This window comes from Aulonocara stuartgranti (genome assembly GCF_965226115.1).
Source record: "Aulonocara stuartgranti genome assembly, chromosome: 15".
In the NCBI taxonomy this organism is placed as follows: Eukaryota; Metazoa; Chordata; class Actinopteri; order Cichliformes; family Cichlidae; genus Aulonocara; species Aulonocara stuartgranti.
This window is the reverse complement of record NC_138951.1, coordinates 14,351,280-14,371,754: the sequence shown is the minus strand read 5'-3', so window position 1 is coordinate 14,371,754 and position 20,475 is coordinate 14,351,280. Positions and strand designations below refer to the sequence as shown.

Sequence of the window (20,475 nt, the reverse complement as noted above, 5' to 3'; positions counted from 1 at the left end):
TAGCCGTTTTTTTCTTTTTTTTCAGTTATCGTGACATATGCAAAGACAAGAACATAAAACAGTGATGTAGCCTACAGAAGGCTATATGCCTTTTAACAGATATTCTCAGCATATAAATAACAATGCGACATACTTCTTAGTTATAAAGGCTCCGTGTAACTCTGCTTACGTTAACTAAGCCATGAACACCTGTGCGACTTGAATTTCACAAGTTAGCAGCACCGTAGCAGGTACACTGACCGCTAGCCACACAGTTTATACTCTTAAATTCATATGCTCTTTGTACACTCTTGGCTAATTAACTGTGAAGTTTACATTGCAAGTTATTAACACAGAGAGCATTGAAAAACGTATAAGTCTTACCTGCATGTTCGGGTTTAAATGTTTTCCTCAGTTGCCTCGTTTCACGTTATGAGTTTTTAACACTAACATGCGTAAGATGACCGAGGGCCTACACAAACATCAAGATTATTTTTAATTCACAGGCTCAAGGGAAATATATGAAACATCAATATATAAAACATCAATATGACAAACACAAAAACACGTTTCTGTGTTTGTCATATTTGATTAAATGGACATTATGGTGTCTCATAAAACTGTGTGTGTGTGTTTGTGTGTGTGTGTAATTTCAGAATGGCTTCATCAAAGCATCATCGCAGTACCGGTGAGCCGTACACCAGGCTGCCACCCCTAACAGTCAAAGTGATTTGTCTTAAAGAAACCCCAAAAGTCACTGGCTGGCATTTCTCCGATGGAAGTGCAAGGCCCAAAGCTGTCCACAATAATATAAGTGCGGCAGTATGTGATGGGACAAATGTTTTAAGATTTGTGATATTCAAAAACTTGGCCTCCCAAATTAAAGAGGGTAAAACCTATACCATTAGGAATTTCAAAATTGGCAAATTTGGAACCACACAATCAATGTTTTCAAGTAAGGACACGGCAGTGTACATCATTGCGCCCATCCAGGTCAGTCAGCAGCTGGAGGACGAGGCAAGGCTGCTTCTGGGGCCACCCACCACCTTGATCCCACTGACCAACGTCAGCCAATCACAGATAATGCCATATTTTTCTTTCCGTGTTCAATAAATGTTGTAGTCTGATATCAGACTTGATCTCAATCTTTAATCGCACATTGCTTCTACTCTAATTTCTAAGGGAAGGGCAATCTGATTTTTTTTTTCCATAAATCTTCCCATAATTTAAATCAGCATTAATAGAAAGCCTTGCAAGCAAAAGTGAAAACGGTTAAGCACCTTCATTTGCAGCAGGTTCAGTGGCCGGACTTTACGATGCTGAAAACAAGCGGGTATTGGTTGCTTTAAATGCTCCTGCTGTGGAGTCTAATCATTGCTGTTTGGCTAACAGTTGGACTCCAAATGGGCCTGTGGGTGACTATATTCATGATTGGTCTGCATACCATACTTAACATGATGCTGTGCTGCCCTGTTATGTGGCAAACAAAAATGTGTTGTAAACTTTGCTGTAGATTCATCGTAATAAACACTCTTTTTGCAGTTTTGTGTAATCGGCGGAATCCTAATTGGCATTTAATCTAACAATAAATTGGTCAGATAAGCCATGTTTTAAGAAACTGTGCAAAAACTATTTATGTACTTTTGGAATGATTTTAATTAAGTAATTTATTTTTTGTCCAGTCATGCATCCCATCTTATGAATGGTCTTTTTCCAGATTTTAGATGGTATCCATGGTCTGCACCATCATGACCTCACAAAATGTCTTTTTTGGCCATAACTCAAGAATTCATCAGTAATTTATGATGAAATTTCACATAAATGTTTTATTGGATGGAATGAAACGTTGCATTCTGACCGAAGCATTTAAGCACAAGATTATGATTTTATTTATACCAATTAACTGACAGCATAGTGTTAAACAAGGAGTCCTCCTAGCTGCTTGTTTTTATCTATGATGTTCCTAAAGACTGATAAGTAAATATCATGGCGTATGATGGATGTGGATATTTGCTGTTTGCTGGTTTGCTTTGGTTTTGGTCACACAAACCAAGCTAAGGTCCGGCTCCTCTTGGCTGCAGGAGAGAGTTCAGTAACGCGGTCGCACTGCTCAGTGCCCTCACAGTTCGAAGACGAGCCGTCACCGGTTTCCAGCCTGCGTTTGGCCCGTCGTTCTGTGGGGGGCGTGCTGCTTACAGAGCTCTGGGGAGACTGGCTCAGCACCCGATGGGCCGGAGAGCCAGCCTGTTCGGAAGTTCTGCTGCTTGGGGACAACCACTGTTTGATAGTGGGCGGAGTTCTGTGCCGAACAGCTGCAGTTTTAGAGTCCTGTGAGCGGTTGGGTGTAGTGGTGCTGGAAGAAAGGGGCAGGGCGGCTCCACTGGGAGCACAGGCTGCAGGCTGAGGTGAGGCTATGCCACCAAGGCTCACTCTCCTCTGGGGCTTGGCAGGGGTTGTCTCAGCTGGAATGGAAGGCCCTTAACAGCAGAATAAAGTAGTGTGAGTCCAGATGTGATCATGTTTTGTATTTAACTGCAGGACAGCAGTGATTTATGATGAAGCACAAATTCACATGCACATACTGTAAGTGAAACCTCTACGCTTTTATGACTATATGCTAGTTCTTCACAAGAATACATTGTAGGTGAAGCACTTACTTGGGAGAATCTTAGGACGTGCATGGCCTACTAGGTTAGCCTCTCCTAATGAGGACTGCACTTCATCATTTTCTCGGTGAAGTCGCCAGATGCGCACGGTGTGGTCATCGGAACAGGAAGCAATCTGCCAACAGAGCAGAGGGCTTTATACAGAAGCTCATTAAATCGAATAAAGTCAGAGCGCCCCGCATCTTCCAGCAAAGTGCAGCTGGTTCAGGTGCTTCTCGGCTCATTAAAACTCCTCCAATTCACAGCAGTGTTCATACTTGTATAACCACTCACGTCTTACCTTAGTGAAATCTGTCGGACACCATGCAACAGACGTCACTTCCTCACTATGACCTTGAAGCGTCATGGGAGGAAGTTCAGGATTGGAGATCTGAAATGTAACAAAAAAATGTTCAAAAACCTTAAATTCGCAGTTCCTCAACACCAGAAAACCCCCAGAGTGAAAATAAAGCTATTTTTATTACGTCAGGTAAAATATAACCGAGAACGCACCTTCCAAATGTACGTGTGGTTGTCACTCGAGCCGCTGGCCAAAAACTGGTCATCTGGGCTAACGCTGGACTTTACATAAAACGAGGAGTTCTGGTGACCGCTGAAAACTGCCACTGTGGATGAAACATAATTCTTAAAAATGACAAAATATTCACAAAGATCAGAGAACAAACAAGTCTAAGGACAATCAAATAAAAGGATAAAATGTACAGTACTGTGTATATAACAATAAAAAGAGAAATGCTGAACTTTCCTCTAGTTTCTGTACATTTAGTAACACTTTCCTCTTTCGTTTCCATTAAAAAACTGTCATGATGCATTTTGAAATGGTTTCCTGTATTGCAACCTGTCAAACAGCACCTAACCCACTGCTATTCAGAACTTCAGATCAGACTTTAACACGTAACAGTAGAAAACAAAGCATCTATGGCTTTTATTTGCATCAAGAGGCTTCTGCTGCTGGATGCTTTGCTCCCATAACAAAGCGCATTAGCGCCATCTAGTGATGAATGGGTGACTGGAAAAAAAGACCTATTCTACTCTAGTGCACATACACGCACTGTTGAGCCAGAGCGAGGAGCTTCTTTACCTGGTGTCGTTTTTATTCCGCAGACACTGAACATATAGATGCTGTCGTCTGTGCAGTTACACATCACGTTGGCTCTCGCGGAGTCCAGAGCGAGTCCGGAATATCCTGCAGCACGTCAAAAAGACAGCTGGGTTATTTGTGTGTTATTTGCACATTTCAGGTAAAGGTGATGCTTGGCATGTTAGGGAACTAACCCAGCCGCGTCCGCGTGCAAGAACCTGGATACGGAAATGTCTGCAGGGGTACAGGATCATGACGGTGTGCAGTGTAGTTCTTCCTCAAATCCCACATCTTGATTACTCTGATAAAGGGAATTGAAGGAGACAGAAAATGATCGAGAATGTCTGGTAACGGCTCTTATAAATGTGAAAAAGGTGACAAGAAGCCTTTCTTTTCTTACCCGTCAACAGCTCCCGAAGAGATGAGGGTGTGCTGATCCCTGAACAAAACCACTGTAACGCTCTGCTGGGAGTCCTGCAAATAAGATGGAGTAGCTAAAGATAAGATTTCCATTTGCAGCATCGCTCTTTTCATTCCATTAAACGGCTGATTGTCGAGAAAACTCACCACGCTCGGAGCCATGCCGCCCCGTCTCTTCTTCGTTTTAGAGGGAGGGTTGGTCTCTGCTTTGTTGTGAGCTCCGCTGATCTGGTTCACCTGTCTGTAGAAACCATCTGAGGGAAAGACATAAGTTTGATTATTGTTGTGGCATTTTTCATAAATTCAACTAAAGAAACAGGAAAAAATAAGTGTTTTTGCAACAGGCTGCTAGTAACAAAGTGGCTAAAGATATGATTTAAAATTTATTGCTAAATTGTCTATTACTGTTCCGATCAATACCTTTTTTGCTGCACCTCATGTCCCAGATCATAATATTTCCATCTCTGGCTCCAGTAGAAAACACAGCTGCGTGACAAAAGAAAATGTATTAATCACATGATACAACAATATATCATCAATGCACAGCCAACACAATGTTAGCTCAGTAAAAGGTATACCTTTCTCCTCTGGTGCGAATGCAACAGACTTAAGACTGCAGAGGTGGCCCTTGAAGCTGCCTAACAACTCTCCAGACTTCACATCCCAGAGCCTGGCCATCTGGTCACCCGCAGCAGTTACCTGAAGAGATCACAGATGACCAAAGAATAATAAGAAAAGGCTTCAGAGTTTTTAATGGGTTCCAACAAAATAAAGAACAACAAAAAAACCCAAAAATTAGTAATCCCAGGTAAGGCAGATGCAATTACATGAGTCATGCATTTGAGGGTGACACAAAAACATCTGACTTTCTGCAATTCTCTGACTAAACAGAATGAATTTGCACTTACTAACTGAGGCTCCCCTGGCATCCAGGCGATATCAAAGACAGCATTCTCATGAGCCAGCCATGCTGCAAGGTTAACACACTTTTAGCCACCAACATTTCAAAATACGTGGCATGACAATTATGAACACAAGTCACAAGAATACCTTTAAGAAGTGGATATTCACGGCTCTCTGTGTTGTAGAGCCTAACAATGCCTTCTTCATTAGCTGCTGCGAGGATGTTCTGCAGGTCCCTGGCTGAAAACAAACAGGAGAAAAGAGACACTGCAGTTAGACAGATTAATGACAACAGGGCCTTGCTCTCTCTGCACTTACAACGATAAGCACAAATGAATTACCAGAGGAGAAAGCTAATCCAAACGGTGGCACAGAGTCGCCAAGGTTCCCATAGGAGATATGTTCATCATGTCGGACGCATCGGTAGCCTTCAAGCAGGGAACTCAGAGGGTACCTGGACCGGGGATCTGCAGGGAGAGCTGAAGAGAATGATGCATGGTCAGAGGAAGGACATCAATGAGACACAGCAGCACCTTTCCCTGTCCTCCTCTTCAGTTCGCCTCAACATAAGCTTATCATATTCTGTGATGTGATTTACTCAGAGGTGTTTGACGAGGTCAGTGGTGTTGCCACAACAACGTGTCCACACAGGACTCTGTTTGCGCTCAGCCATTGTTGTGAGTGTGCACGCCAGGGGCTGCGACACATTTATACAGCCGTATTCCGCATATGGCTATGAAAGGCGTAAGAGGAAGTAGTTCCTTCCAAATTAGACGATCCGAATTGTATAGTTTCTTTCCACTGCGTTCATTTTAATGGAAAAACTACAAATTTACCCCAGAGTTCTAAAATATCGATATTATAATATGAGAATCGATTCTAGAACATAAATTGCTGGTATCGGAAGAATCGATATTTCAGTATCGATCCGCACACCACTAATTGTTGGTGTGCCACCAGTTAAGAGTCTGAACAGCCCGACAAAGACATTCACGAAGAAAGTAGAATTAAACGTTAAAGTCCACACTGAAGGCAAAAGAAAAGCAAGTGCAAATGATACTCTAGGAGCCCTCTTGGCAGCATGACTCCTCGAAACATAAAGCAGATATGTTAGACTGCATTATCTTCCATGTTAGACTAGCTAAAGCCCAGCCATGGCCGTGCAAATAACCCATCCCTGTCTCACCATTCTGCCTCCGTCTGCCCACTCCTCTGTCCACCACTGAGCGGAAAAGCATCCCTGCACTGCAGCACAACTCGATCCAAAGGCTTTTGTATAAAAACGTAACGTTTTCCTCGATGTCAAGCTTCTGCCGGTCCGCTTTCTGTGCCGAAGCTGGGGTACTATTTCCCACGAAGAGATCGTCCGAGCAGAAGGACTGAATTCCCCGCTAAACTTGCGTTACGCGCAACCATTGGTGGAAACGGCGACTTCCTGGGCAGGAGCGCTTCTGCTTCCGCTTTCTTTGTAAACTTTCCCACCATAACTGGAGAAGGAGACGCCCCTTCAGCATAAATAAATATTTTTAAAACGATTAAACTAATAACTAGTCCCTCTTTGCATAGCATGTTTATCCTGTTAGACAGTTGTTAGTTTAGTAAATACACTTTGGTGTATACAACCACTGCCAAACTGCATGTAGATGGTTCATTTAGTGGTGCAAGTATAATTGGAAGTTGTGTGACAACACACAATTTCAGGTTGTGCGCAGTGTTGAACTAGAAATTGAATATCTGTGACTGCAACAAAAGTTATGAAAATCACACGTAAAAATGTTCTTTTCAACAGAAGCACTAAAGTAACAACTGGCGTTTTATTATGAAAGTCAATCTCCAGACCGGATGTTCTGTCTCTGTATCCTCAGTGTTTTCCTGAATGCCGCCTGAACAGTGAAATGCTAACATCTCATGGGTGTATCTTCTTTTAAGGAGTAAAAACTGCACAGTAATGTCGCTCTCCACCGCACGCTCATTCCTGTCAGTGGCTTGTTATGGCGAACAGGAGCTCGACGCTAACTCCGCTCTCATGGAGCTGGACAAAGGTGTGTTAGCTCGCTGGCTAAAGACTTAGCAAATGGTTCATTGATTGTGTTCTTATCCGGTGTGTCGTTTTTCGTCATGTGTTAAGTAGTGATGGGCAGATGAAGCTTCATGAAGCACTGAAGCTTTTCATCCAATTGGTTCATCCCAGCGCAAAGCTTCTTGAAGCTTCATTTGCTCTAGTAGGACACCTACTGGACGTAAAAATATATGTTGGCATGAATTTGAAGAGTGTGGCCTTTTGCACACAGCTTGTAAATGTCAACAACAAAAGGAGTGTGTAAAACATGTATATTGTAGTGATGGCAGTATACTGTGTATATTTATACTGGCAGTATGGAAAATGATCATTTGGAAATGCTTAAAATGGAAATGATCATTTACTGTGAGGTGAGGTGTGGTTGGGGTATGGACAGTGGTTGTGCTTTTATAACGTTGAGGTATGGACAGCTCAGTCCTGCCTGTTCACATTTTACTCTGTAAAAACTAAATTTTCACTGCTTTTATGACCTTTAGTGGGGAGAACATAGCTAGGATTTAATGATTTAACAAATCTTTTAAATCCTTTGTCCTCCACAATGCTAAATGGCTGGGAGTCCTCAATCACCATGCTAACCAGGTCTTCATCTATTTGAGATTGTTCTCCTGAGGAAAGACAATAAAGACAAAGCACAAATATAAATATCACACATGTAACTTATTACAGTTGTATAATATTGTTATATCATTTAGTAACATTACGGCATGCTATATTATCATGACATTTGATGGCTCACCTGGTCTTGCTCCACAATCGGTGTTCCCCTTATTCTCATGCAAAGCTCTGTAGTGCCTAAGCATGGATGAGGTGTTGTTGTTATATCCCAGCTCCCTGGCGCATAGCAAACACTTCACCTTGTACAAAAGTAACAACAGCTTAACATAAATTGTATTGCACCATCAGTATTATGAAAATACATCTTCTGTAGAAATTTACATACCTTGTTGGGAGGAATAAGATCAAAATGTTCCCACACAGGGGAGGACATCCTCCTCTTCTTAGCTGGCTCCATTCTCTCCTGACTTTCTCTCCTCACTCTCATAAACCTCCAAACTGTCTCCAAACTCTCACTAACCGCAACTCTCCATCAAACAACAACATTTTTGAATGAAGTCTGAGGGGTTTATATCTGTCATAGCTCGCGGCAAAGTTCGAACCACTTCATGAACCAGTCACGTGGTACAGCTGGTCACCGAGGCTTCGGACGTCATCATTTTCAGCTCCTCCCATAAATGAAGCAAGCCTCGATACACGCATCGCGGAAACGCCCCCTCCATTACTTGACACAAGCTTCGAAGCCTCGATACAGAACGTCACATCACTAGTGTTAAGTGTTAGGGACTATATGGAAACTTCCTGCTTTGTTGTGACTGGAGAAATTCCTTTATTTTCAGGGTTGAGGTCGGGGAAGCTCGGTGAGCAGTGTGAGGCTGTGGTTTTGTTCCCCAAACTCTTCCAGAAGTACCCCTTTCCCATCCTCATCAACTCTGCATTTTTTTAAAACTAGCAGACATCTTCAGGCTCGGGTATGATTGCTTTAGATGATCATTTATTTATGTATTTATTTGTTAAAGGCTACTTTACTGACAGTTGTTTCCCACTTCCTTTATAGCTGAATCTAATATAGGCATCCGAATGCATTTCAGAGTGTAGAGAAAAGAGTGAATTTATTTCACTTTAAGAAAGAATAAGAAACAAACTATTCTTACTTAAGTGGATTTTTCAAACTTTAATTTTATTCAAAAGTGCCTAAATAAATAAAGGTGTGCATCTTAGGCACTTTTTAATAGAATGTTGTTGAAGTTGGTGAGATCTATTTAGAAGATGCGAGAAGTTAAAGATGAGCTTTACTGTGCCACAAACATCTTTATTAATAGAAGCTTATTTCTCTTTTCCAGTAACAACTTTCTACGTCTCTGTGTACTCAAAGTGACTCAACAGAGTGAGAAACATTTGGAGAAGATTCTCAATGTGGATGAGTTTGTGAAACGGGTGTTTTCAGTCATCCACAGTAATGACCCTGTGGCCAGAGCCATCACTCTGAGGTAATAATGTGAAATCATGAATAGACACGAGTGGCGCATCTGACCCTAGCACACTCTTCTGTCAACCCTCTGCATGTCCTCCTTCACTACATCTACAAACCTCCTTTGTGGCCTTCTTGCCTGGCTTTGGCATCCTTTGCAGTGTATCCAGTGTCCTTCCTCTGCACATGTCCAAAACATCTCAGCCTTGCCTCTCTAACTTTTACTCCAATATGCTCAACCTGAGGTGTCCCTCCTTTCTTATCCTGTGCATTCTCTGTGAGAATTGTAACATCTTCATCAAATTACCCCAATACTAGTCTCCATCCACTCCACCCTGCCTGCACTTTCTTCTTCACCTTTGTTGTGCACAGTTTTTTTCAGTCATCTCAGATTTTTCAAAAGAAAATTCCTGCTGTCTTATGTGTTCAGGATGCTTGGTAGTTTGGCCTCCATCATCCCAGAGAGGAAGAATGCCCACCACAGTATTCGCCAAAGCCTGGACTCTCATGACAATGTGGAAGTCGAGGCAGCCATCTTTGCTGCCGCAAGCTTCTCTGCACAGTCAAAGTAAGGAAACGATGACTAAAAGTGAGCTCTGATGTATGGGATGATGTTTTAGATGATCTAATTGTGGTGTGGCTTTTTAATTAATTAATTCTTTTTCATTTTCAGAGACTTTGCAGCTGGTATTTGCAACAAAGTTAGTGAGATGATTCAAGGTAAGATGTTTATTCTGTATTTAAAATGTCTCAGATCACGTGAAGATAAACGAGAGCTGTCGTGGTTCAAAGCTTCATTATTACTGATGTCTTTTGTTTTTAGTTTTCTCACTAAACTGAGTGCAGCTATTCTTTTTTTTTTTTCATGCTGAAATCACAGAGAAAAAGAAACACAAAAGACTGCAAATACACATTTTGCTGAACCCAAATATAACCCAGCAGATAACATCTGCATCTTTTACATAACGTTTGCATTGATCTTTTCTTCCGCCTCAGGTTTAGACACTCCTGTGGAACTGAAACTGAAGTTGATCCCCATGCTGCAGCACATGCATCATGACGCCAGCCTGGCATCCAGCAGCAGAGAGCTTTTACAGCATCTGGTGAACTCTTATCCTTCCACCCCCATGGTCATCGTCTCCCTGCATACTTTCACCCAGCTGGCCGCCTCTTCCCTCATAGATATCCCCAAGCAGGTAGACCCAACTTGCTCGCACACAGCAATGCCTCCTTTCTTTCGGTTTGTTGTGGTGAACCTCTGATTTGGTTCCTAATCTGTTTGCAGCTGCAGCTCCTCCTTCAGTACCTAAAAGATGATCCGAGAAAAGCTGTGAAGAGACTTGCAGATAACGATTTAAAGCTCCTGGCTAAAAAGGCTCCTCACCTGTGGATAAGAGAAAACACTCAGGTAGAGCCCCAGATGGCAACAGTTGCACTGTAGGGTTGTTGTGATGTTTAAAATCTGTCTGCAATCTAACAGCTTTTACCCTTGCAGGTGCTGTGCGAATGTGCTTTGACTATCCCCTACAACAGTTTGAAGCTGGGGATGTTGGCCGTTCTCGCCACCCTCTCTGGAACTATTGCGATCAAACAGTATTTTAGTAATGTGGGAGGTAATGTTTACGCTTAAATCGCTGCATTTAGGAAACAAAGAATGCCACTCTGAACTGATCTGCATTCTCTAAAACTTTCTTCTCAGGTGGCTCTTTGGTTCCACCCCGGCTCACTGACCTGGTTAAGTTGGCACAGGAATGCTGTTACCACAGCAACCTGGCAGTAGCAGCTCACGGGGTCATAGTGCTCACCAACATTGCCATTTCCTGTCCAGAGAAAGGTTAGTTAGACTGGGCAATAACCTATTTGGTGGATGCTTTTAATTCTTAATCAGTGTGGTAATATTTGTTGTTGTGTGCATCTCCCCCTCCTCAGATATAGTACAGCTGGAGCAGGACACAGTTTTGGGAGTGGAGTCCCTTCTGATGCTGTGCAGTCAGGACAACAGCCCCAGTGCACAAGCCACACTGAAAGTAAGACATTAGACCCCTGAGGAGGCAGAGTTTACATTATAAAACATCTGAAAAAGTACCACAATGTATTTTAATTTAAATTTGGAAAACTGGTTTGGTTTGGCTGGACTTTTAAGAGTTACAGGTTCATTGTTACTCCTGCCCTGCTCACTGGACCAATTGAAGTTTCTCATGCGTACATGGTTCAGGGATTTGTCTGACAGAAATGTGTAACGGCAGCTGGTTGACGGTGGTTCCTGGAGGTTTCTGGTTCTCACTGGATGAAATTAGTTGCGAAGGATCTGCCACAACAAAAATCTCCCAGTGATTGCCTGGGTTGAGCGCACGTTGCCTGTAGTTCTTCATGTTTGCCTGAAAAATACTCGTTAACTATTAGAACTATTTTTCTTTAATACCAGCTGCACAAACTTTGCAAATGAGGTGAGAATTATTTTGGGAGCGTTTCTCCATGCCTCTCCTTACATTCAACTCATCAGCCAACCCTTACCTACATTTTGCTGTAGTAACACCCATCTCTGCATTTTCTTGTTTTCAACTTTAGACAGCTCTCACCTCATTGGTTAAGCTGCTGAAAAGTCGACCCCATCTCAGCCAGTCTGCAGTGGAATTCCTGCTCGGCCAGCTCCACTTGTCCTGCGACTCCTCTCGTGTTCTCATGTGTCACGCTCTGGCGGCCATCGCCACCCACCTGCCTGTGCTGGGGGACGGTATGCTGGGGGATCTGGTTGATCTCTACCGGGTGGCCAGTCACTCGTCCACCGATAAGCAGCAGGAGCTTCTGGTGAGAGATGTGCAAGGATTCACGCATCAGCTGATGTATAGAGACTAAATGATACATGATGCAGTTTTATTTAGCCTTCATGTTTTAATAGAAGGTAGAGGAACCTCACAGGAGCATCCTGTTAATATTTACCTCCTTGTTTTACTGCCTTTACATATCGCCGATTTCTAGAGTTTCACACTCATCGCCCCCTACTGTCACTGCTGCAGGTTTCCTTGGCAACAGTGATTTTTGTTGCAAGCCAGTCGTCTCTGTCAGCCGAAGTGAAGACTGTCATCAAACAGCAGCTGGAGAACGTTGCTAACGGCTGGACGGTGTATCGCATTGCACGGCAAGCCTCGCGCATGGTGAGATCTTTGGATCAAAACGGTGTTGCAAACAGCCACGAAGTGCCTCGGATCTCCGGCAAGATGATTATTTTCTTATCGTTCACCTGCAGGGATGCCACGAGTTCTCCAGCGAGCTGTACCAGTGTGTGCGGACTCGTGTGGCCTCGGAGCACTTCTACTTCTGGCTGAGCAGCCTGAAGGAGTTCTCCCAGGCTGAGCAGTGCCTGAGTCACGTGGAAGACGGGGACTACAGCGGAGCCATGAGCGCCATCGCAGAGGCCTTGCGCTCCTACCAAAAGGGCATCGCCTCCCTCACAGTCAGTTAACTGCCAGGCATCTGCTTGTCAAAAAGCATTAATACTGTTTATCTATCACCAGTGACAGGATGCTGAGAGCTGCTGATAGCCAGTGTGGAGAGGGGTGCCATTAGAGCTGATTTCAAAGCAACTCTAACTGCTAATGACGTGACTCACCTAGAATCTCGTTAGATCAACTCAAGCCGCGCCACTATTTAACTGCTGTGTCCTTATTTATCTGATTAATCCCTCCCTGCAGGCTGCCAGCACTCCTCTGAGCCCGCTCACATTCCAGTGCGAGTTCATTAAGCTCCGGATCGACACCCTGCAAGCTTTGTCGCAGCTCATTTGTACCTGCAACAGTCTGAAAACCAGCCCTCCTCCCGCCATCGCAACCACCATCGCCCTCACTTCAGGAAATGAGCTGCAACGCTGTGGCCGCATCTCAATGCAGGTGACATGCTGAACTTTGGCCTGAGAGGAGTGGACTCCCTTTTATTTATTTACTTATTTTGAATTTGTGGTTACAGCATGTCAAAGGTCACTATTTAGGCTTTCTGTTAATGCACCAGCAAACTGGAGCAGATTGTTCATCATGCTGAAGAGGTATTTGCTTTTAATTAGGAGGTAAATTTGATTTAAGGTCAGTGTTCAATATAGTTTTCCCTTTTGGGCCTCCGGGTCAGTAGCTCAGTTTTACTTGGATCTTTTCACTGGACGACAAAAAGCCAGTATAATTATTTTATTTGCCTAGCTTTATCTAGAGGAATAAAAGCATAGTTGTGAAGCTGCGATGCGTTTCTCTTCTCTCCAGATGAAGGTGTGCATGGATGAGTTCAGAAGTCTTGCTGCTCGCTATGCTGACTTACACCAGTCGTCGTTTGATGCAGATTATGCAACCCTTCGCAATGTGGAGTTGTATCCTTAAACGCACATCATCATACTTTTATACTTCTTCCTTCTCTCTTTTTTTTTTCTTTTTTAAATATCATCTCATAACTTATGTCCTTAAGTTTTCTTTAACTGTTTGCCCAGACAACAGCAGAGCTGCTTGCTCGTCTCCCACGTGATTGAAGCTTTGATACTGGACCCACAGGCTGCCAGGTGAGGGCTGCTCTGAGTGTCAACAATAATTTGATTTGAATGGATCTAGTTTAGATTGTGTTGAGTTTTTCTGTACCGGAGTTACTATAGTTTTGTGTTTTCTTTACTTTTAGTTTCCAGATTTCTTGTTTCAGTTTAGTTTTGTTTCAGCCGTAAAAGGCATTATTGTCACCCTGCTGGCCAGCCGGGCAACATAGGAGTCTCAAATTAATACCATAGGCATATCTAGAAAAATCTCGGACAAGTTTGAATCTCAGCGATCAGGTTTTCTGAAAATCTTGTAAATACAGTCATTCGAGAAGGAAGTTGCCTCAGATTTTCAAAACGATACCACAGGTGTATCTTCTAGAATAGTCCAGATCTTCTGTTGTTTGAATATGTTTAGTTTCAGTCCAGTTTTTGACTTTCAGTGGTAGTTTTAGTGTTTTTAGCTATTGTTGCATGGAGGACGTGTGTCAAAGACTAGGTTTATGAAAATCTGCACATATATTACAATGAAAACACCACCACATTAAAGCAGTAGACTCACAGACTGGTAGACCTTCAGAGTATCAGATAACATGTCCATCAGTGCCTCATCAGGCAATTTGTCATCGAATTTTTTTTACTAAACTAACAAATGTAAAACTAAGGATTTTTCCTCTATATTTTGGTTTTATTTTATTAGCTTTCAGCATCACATGTAGAGGTAGCCCTTTATAAGCTGCCCACAGATGTATGACAGTGTAATAAAAGTAAATGCACCTTATTTTATTTGACAAAAGCTCCTCCACTGGACCGTGTACTCGACTGATCTGTAGAGAAAGCGCTTTGCAGCAACAGGTCCCTTCTGTGAATTCCCCCGACATGTCTTCCATCTGTTTCTGTAATGTAGTTTTCAGGAGTACGGCACTGTGGGGTCTGTCCAGACGGAGAGCGAATATGAGCGACGGATGATGTCGGTCTTTAACCACGTGCTGGAGGAAGCGGAGAGCCTCACCAAGAAACACCCTCCTGTCTCACATCTGGTAAGATTAACACTCGGTACTTCATCATCGATGGTCTGGTACTAATGCCACAGACAAAGGAGTTAAAAATCCCAAATTGTGTGGATGAAATTATGTTTCTTTAGTCAGTCCGTGACTGTTATTTGTTAATGTTTTTTAACAAAATCTAAAGAAACGTCTTGTTTGCAGTTTTGTAATATTTCACACAGTTTGTGCAGAAACTCGTGCATGGCTTCATTCCAGGTACTCCGGCTTCCTCCCACAGACAAACACATGCTTGATAGGTTAACTGGTGATTCTAAATTGGCCGTAGGTGTGAATGGTTGTCCATCTCTCAGTGTTAGCCCTGTGAAAGACTGGAGAGTGTCACAGGGCGGTCTCCATAACTCCGAGTTGGATCAGTGGGAGGTGATGGATGGATGAATATGTAGAAACACTGAAAACATTACAATAATTAGAAATATAACCCCAAATATTAGAAGGGTTCTCAGGGGCTGACAACAAATGGTCTGCATATACTGTAGCTCTGACAAAGAGTCTGTGTTACCTTATTTAACCCTAGGACTTTAGTGTTCTTTTTGAACATCTCATAAACAAACACAGAAAGACAAACAACCAAAATCTATAATGTTAAAAGCAAAAAAAAAGCTACTTTTGCGGGGCTGCAAACTACCTCACATAACTTTCCGTGAACCTGTCGCACCAACAGATAAAGTCCGGTTAAAAAAATAAAATAAAAAATTGGAGAACTTTCATATTACAGTAGAGCGAGGGTCATAAAGGACCCCATTCAGTTGCTTTAAGGTTGGGGGAAAAAAATGGAAATGACAAAAATGAAGTGGGAGCAAATGATGAAAATGTGTTGCTTGTTTTTTCAGCACACCAGCTGTCTCTGTGATGCTGTCATAGCTTTGCTGAAGGTGCCGCTGTCTTTCCAGAGATATTTCTTCCAAAAGCTGCAGTCCACCAGCATCAAGGTAACTGTTTTTAGTTGGTTTAAAGAGAAAAGCACAATAATGATATGCATATTCTAAGGCACAGTCACCACAGGCTGTCTTCCCCCAAGCTAGCTGCTTATTGGACTTGGATAATAAGATTGATATCGCTTAGGAGTAGATATGTAGCTAATACAGGGAGACGGCAGGCTCAGCTCAGGACAAAGACTGGAGACGAGGTAAAATCTGCCTGCCAGCACTTCTAAAGCGCACTAATTCATATATTATGTAAAATCACCTCTCTGTGTTTTTATGGGGATTATGTGCTGGACTGTTTCTTGGCTGGGCTTCTTGGAAAGCAGTGCGTCGAGCCAAGAAATAGTCCAGGAAATAGCCCGCTGTAAGAGGAACGCATGAGACGTTTCCACAGTGTCACTTTAGTATTTTAACGTGTACATCTGTTTTGGCCGATAAGGTGGGTGTTCATCAGAGGAAGGAAGACATTCTTCCTTTGGTACTCTGAAGGTTTATGTGTGTTGTGTTTTTTCCAGCTCGCCCTTTCACCATCCCCGCGAACACCGAGCGAGCCAATCCCAGTGCAGAACACTCAGCAGCTGACCTTGAAGGTGGAGGGTGTGGTGCAGCACGGCTCAACTCCGGGACTCTTCAGAAAGATCCAGTCAGTCTGTCTTAATGTTACCTCAGTTCTTCAGAGCAAGACGGGACCTGACTACAAGGTGTGTGGCCTCAGTCAAAGTTTTTTTATGTACTTAGTTTGTATTGACACTTAAACAACTTAGACGTCACAAATCTTATTTTCATTGCCACTTTTACAATTGTTGCGACAGAGTACAATGCTAAACACAGATTTGTAAACTCTCTCTTTGTTGTTTAAATATCATAAAAATAGGTCTCCATGTCCTCATAAAGAGCATGTTATTGGTTCTAAAAGACGAATTTCCCAGTCACTATCCAGCCACATATATGTTGCAGGATATAGTTTCCACTATTGTCAATAGTAATAATTACAGATGACTGCAAATGAGTCCCAGTTTAACACAGTCAAGTGGATTTTTGATTTTGTATTTTTAAGTTACACCAGAAACTGAGATTCATCAGAGCAGGCAACTTTTCCCAGGCTTCTAGAGATTGATTTTGATGAGCCCGTGTGATTTGTACAGTGGGGCAAAAAAGTATTTAGTCAGCCACCGATTGTGCAAGTTCCCCACCTAAAATGATGACAGAGGTCAGTAATTTGCACCAGAGGTACACTTCAACTGTGAGAGACAGAATGTGAAAAAAAAATCCATGAATCCACATGGTAGGATTTGTAAAGAATTTATTCGTAAATCAGGGTGGAAAATAAGTATTTGGTCAATAACAAAAATACAACTCAATACTTTGTAACATAACCTTTGTTGGCAATAACAGAGGTCAAACGTTTACTATAGGTCTTTACCAGGTTTGCACACACAGTAGCTGGTATTTTGGCCCATTCCTCCATGCAGATCTTCTCGAGAGCAGTGATGTTTTGGGGCTGTTGCCGAGCAACACGGATTTTCAACTCCCGCCACAGATTTTCTATGGGGTTGAGGTCTGGAGACTGGCTAGGCCACTCCAGGACTTTCAAATGCTTCTTACGGAGCCACTCCTTTGTTGCCCGGGCGGTGTGTTTTGGATCATTGTCATGTTGGAAGACCCAGCCTCGTTTCATCTTCAAAGTTCTCACTGATGGAAGGAGGTTTTGGCTCAAAATCTCACGATACATGGCCCCATTCATTCTGTCCTTAACACGGATCAGTCGTCCTGTCCCCTTGGCAGAAAAACAGCCCCATAGCATGATGTTTCCACCCCCATGCTTCACAGTAGGTATGGTGTTCTTGGGATGCAACTCAGTATTCTTCTTCCTCCAAACACGACGAGTTGAGTTTATACCAAAAAGTTCTACTTTGGTTTCATCTGACCACATGACATTCTCCCAATCCTCTGCTGTATCATCCATGTGCTCTCTGGCAAACTTCAGACGGGCCTGGACATGCACTGGCTTCAGCAGCGGAACACGTCTGGCACTGCGGGATTTGATTCCCTGCCGTTGTAGTGTGTTACTGATGGTGACCTTTGTTACTTTGGTCCCAGCTCTCTGCAGGTCATTCACCAGGTCCCCCCGTGTGGTTCTGGGATCTTTGCTCACCGTTCTCATGATCATTTTGACCCCACGGGATGAGATCTTGCGTGGAGCCCCAGATCGAGGGAGATTATCAGTGGTCTTGTATGTCTTCCATTTTCTGATGATTGCTCCCACAGTTGATTTTTTCACACCAAGCTGCTTGCCTATTGTAGATTCACTCTTCCCAGTCTGGTGCAGGTCTACAATACTTTTCCTGGTGTCCTTCGAAAGCTCTTTGGTCTTGGCCATGGCGGAGTTTGGAGTCTGACTGTTTGAGGCTGTGGACAGGTGTCTTTTATACAGATGATGAGTTCAAACAGGTGCCATTCATACAGGTAACGAGTGGGGGACAGAAAAGCTTCTTACAGAAGACGTTACAGGTCTGTGAGAGCCAGAGATTTTCCATGTTTGAGGTGACCAAATACTTATTTTCCACCCTGATTTACGAATAAATTCTTTACAAATCCTACCATGTGGATTCATGGATTTTTTTTTTTCACATTCTGTCTCTCACAGTTGAAGTGTACCTCTGGTGCAAATTACTGACCTCTGTCATCATTTTAAGTGGGGGAACTTTCACAATCGGTGGCTGACTAAATACTTTTTTGCCCCACTGTAGCTACAGCTTCCTGTTTCTTGTTCTGCAGCTGCAGCCCATTTGCTTCACTGTTGTGCAGTCAGAGATGCTCTTCTGCATGCAAGTCCGACCCCTGACACCTTGCTGCGTATATCCCTGCTCTCTCCTCGCCTCTTTCCTGTCTACTCTGCACTACCCGACTTTCAAATAAAGGCGAAAAGCCCAAAAATACACCTTAACTTTTGATGCTCTGATGCTCAGTTCGAACTCAGAGGTTGTCTTGATGACGTCTGCATGCCTAAATGCATCGAGATGATGCTATCTGGTTGGCTGATTGGATGTTTTCATTACTGAGCAGCAGAACGTGTATCTAACAAAGCAGCTTAATAGACATTAGCGTTGCTGTGAGTAATGAGCTTGTGATTTCTCTGAGGTGCTGTCTAGTTCACTATGTTTAAGAAAGGTCAGAGATCTTCTCAGCTGATCTCTAAAACTGGACAACTCACTACAACATAGTTTAGATGGATTAAATGACACAGATTAGACCAGTTTGACCAGTATAAACGTTTTAAACAGTTTTTTTCCCATTTCAGATTCCACTAGATACTAAAACAAATGAGATCAAGCAGCGTGTGGAGCCCCACAACGACTACTTCAGCACCCAGTTCCTGCTGAATTTCTCCATCCTGGGCACCCACACCGTCACCGTGGAGGCCTCTGTGGTGGATGAGAGCGGCATAGAGTGGAAGACGGGGCCCAAGACGACGGTGTCAGTAAAGTCTCTGGAGGACCCGTACTCCCAGCAACTCCGTCACCAGCTGCAGCAGGGCGGAGCTCAGCCCGCGCCACAGAGGAGCACATACACTCGCTTCTAGTAGCGCTTACAGTTTGACCTTCTGCACTTGACCTTGTAGAAATTAAATATGTACATATTTTTTAATGATTAAAATACCAAATTGATTTAAATAATAACTTAGTGTGGTTTTTTTTTTTTGAACACTTTATTTTTTTAACTCATCTATTTTATCTATGCTCATCTATGCTCATCTTTATATCTTTTACTGTCTGGATAACATCAAAATGCCTGATTTAATGCAGCTTTTTAATTTTTCACATATTCTCAAATAGGATTTCATGCGTGCAGTAGCCTCTCTGGGATAGTTTAATGCTAAACGTCCTTGGATTTAGCGTCCTACATACATGCAGTTGCACAGACAGCCAACAGGGGGCAGCCCATAGTAATTAACGGAGCATCTTCATTTGAAGACCATTACAATCTGTGCTGTCAGCCTCATATTTATCTAAATGACTGGTCTATAACATCATATTTAACACTTTCTTGATAGTTTAGCGTTTTAATTTTTTACCCCTCAGTTGACTTTCCTGTTATGTTCATCAGCATTTAAGCACCTAAAAGTGAGCTATAATTATTTTAAACTTTTATAATGTTATTAATTTTGCGCTCACAGCGTTCCTAAAATACCATAACGCTGTTTCTAATCCTAGAGAAGAAAAGGCAAAGCCTGTTAAAAATAATAATTATAAAATATCCACAACCAAATGTGAGCTTAAAAACTAACTGGAAATGTGCCGAGATGACTTCAGATGTAGTCATAAGATTTTTTAAATTTATTATTTATTTTTGTGGTCGTAGACTGAAACCAACCATCAGCACTTCGGAGTCTGCGCACTCAGACTACTGGCAGGCGTCAGATGATCAAGCGAGAAGCTCTTAAAAAACAACAACATCCGCTTTTGGTTTTCAAAATCAGTGTCTCGATGACCTCATTGTGCAATAGAAATTCAAATTAGTTTCTAGTTCACATTGAACTAGTGTGGCAATGATTACAATATTATTATCATCATCATTAGTAGTAGTGGTAGTATATATAACATTATTCCATAATATAGGTAATATTTTATTGAACTAATAAAAGTATTAAAAACAAAAAACAAGAATAAGTAGAGTATGATCACATGACCAGAGCAATAAACATTTAAGAATACAGTTCATATTATAAGTTCAAGATATTTAATTATGGAGAATTTAAAAAAAAAAAGTGTAAAAAATAAAATAAATGTGAAAATTTATTTTATACAAGATCTGGCCAAACAATA

The 20,475-nt window shown here is 42.4% G+C and overlaps 2 protein-coding genes and 1 long non-coding RNA gene across 3 annotated transcripts; 1 reads left to right on the top strand and 2 right to left on the bottom strand.

Moving 5' to 3' along the window:
- Positions 1 to 1,899: 1,899 nt before the first annotated feature.
- Positions 1,900 to 6,959, bottom strand: LOC309688593 (denticleless protein homolog). Its single transcript, XM_082504432.1, has 15 exons — positions 6,889 to 6,959; positions 6,236 to 6,554; positions 5,391 to 5,528; positions 5,197 to 5,289; positions 5,055 to 5,116; positions 4,725 to 4,845; positions 4,567 to 4,632; positions 4,294 to 4,400; positions 4,127 to 4,200; positions 3,921 to 4,027; positions 3,727 to 3,831; positions 3,138 to 3,250; positions 2,926 to 3,015; positions 2,637 to 2,760; positions 1,900 to 2,456 (listed from the first exon to the last, which is right to left on the bottom strand). Exons 2-15 carry the CDS (start codon positions 6,285 to 6,287, stop codon positions 2,020 to 2,022), a joined length of 1,689 nt encoding a protein of 562 aa, XP_082360558.1. The 5' UTR covers positions 6,288 to 6,554; positions 6,889 to 6,959; the 3' UTR covers positions 1,900 to 2,019.
- A 25-nt stretch (positions 6,960 to 6,984) lies between these two features.
- LOC309688592 (integrator complex subunit 7-like) lies at positions 6,985 to 19,323 on the top strand. Its single transcript, XM_082504431.1, is given in 21 exon segments — positions 6,985 to 7,091; positions 8,524 to 8,621; positions 8,624 to 8,655; positions 9,028 to 9,174; positions 9,586 to 9,723; positions 9,829 to 9,875; positions 10,152 to 10,351; positions 10,441 to 10,563; positions 10,651 to 10,768; positions 10,855 to 10,989; positions 11,085 to 11,182; positions 11,724 to 11,963; positions 12,173 to 12,310; positions 12,403 to 12,609; positions 12,848 to 13,042; positions 13,403 to 13,506; positions 13,624 to 13,692; positions 14,567 to 14,699; positions 15,557 to 15,655; positions 16,165 to 16,350; positions 18,951 to 19,323. Coding segments are annotated over 21 exon segments (2,883 nt in total). The 5' UTR covers positions 6,985 to 6,997; the 3' UTR covers positions 19,233 to 19,323.
- On the bottom strand, positions 7,552 to 8,386 carry LOC309689634. The gene is made up of 3 exons (XR_014271475.1): positions 8,070 to 8,386; positions 7,866 to 7,983; positions 7,552 to 7,734 (listed from the first exon to the last, which is right to left on the bottom strand). It is a non-coding gene; the product is annotated as an uncharacterized lncRNA (long non-coding RNA).
- Positions 19,324 to 20,475: the final 1,152 nt, after the last annotated feature.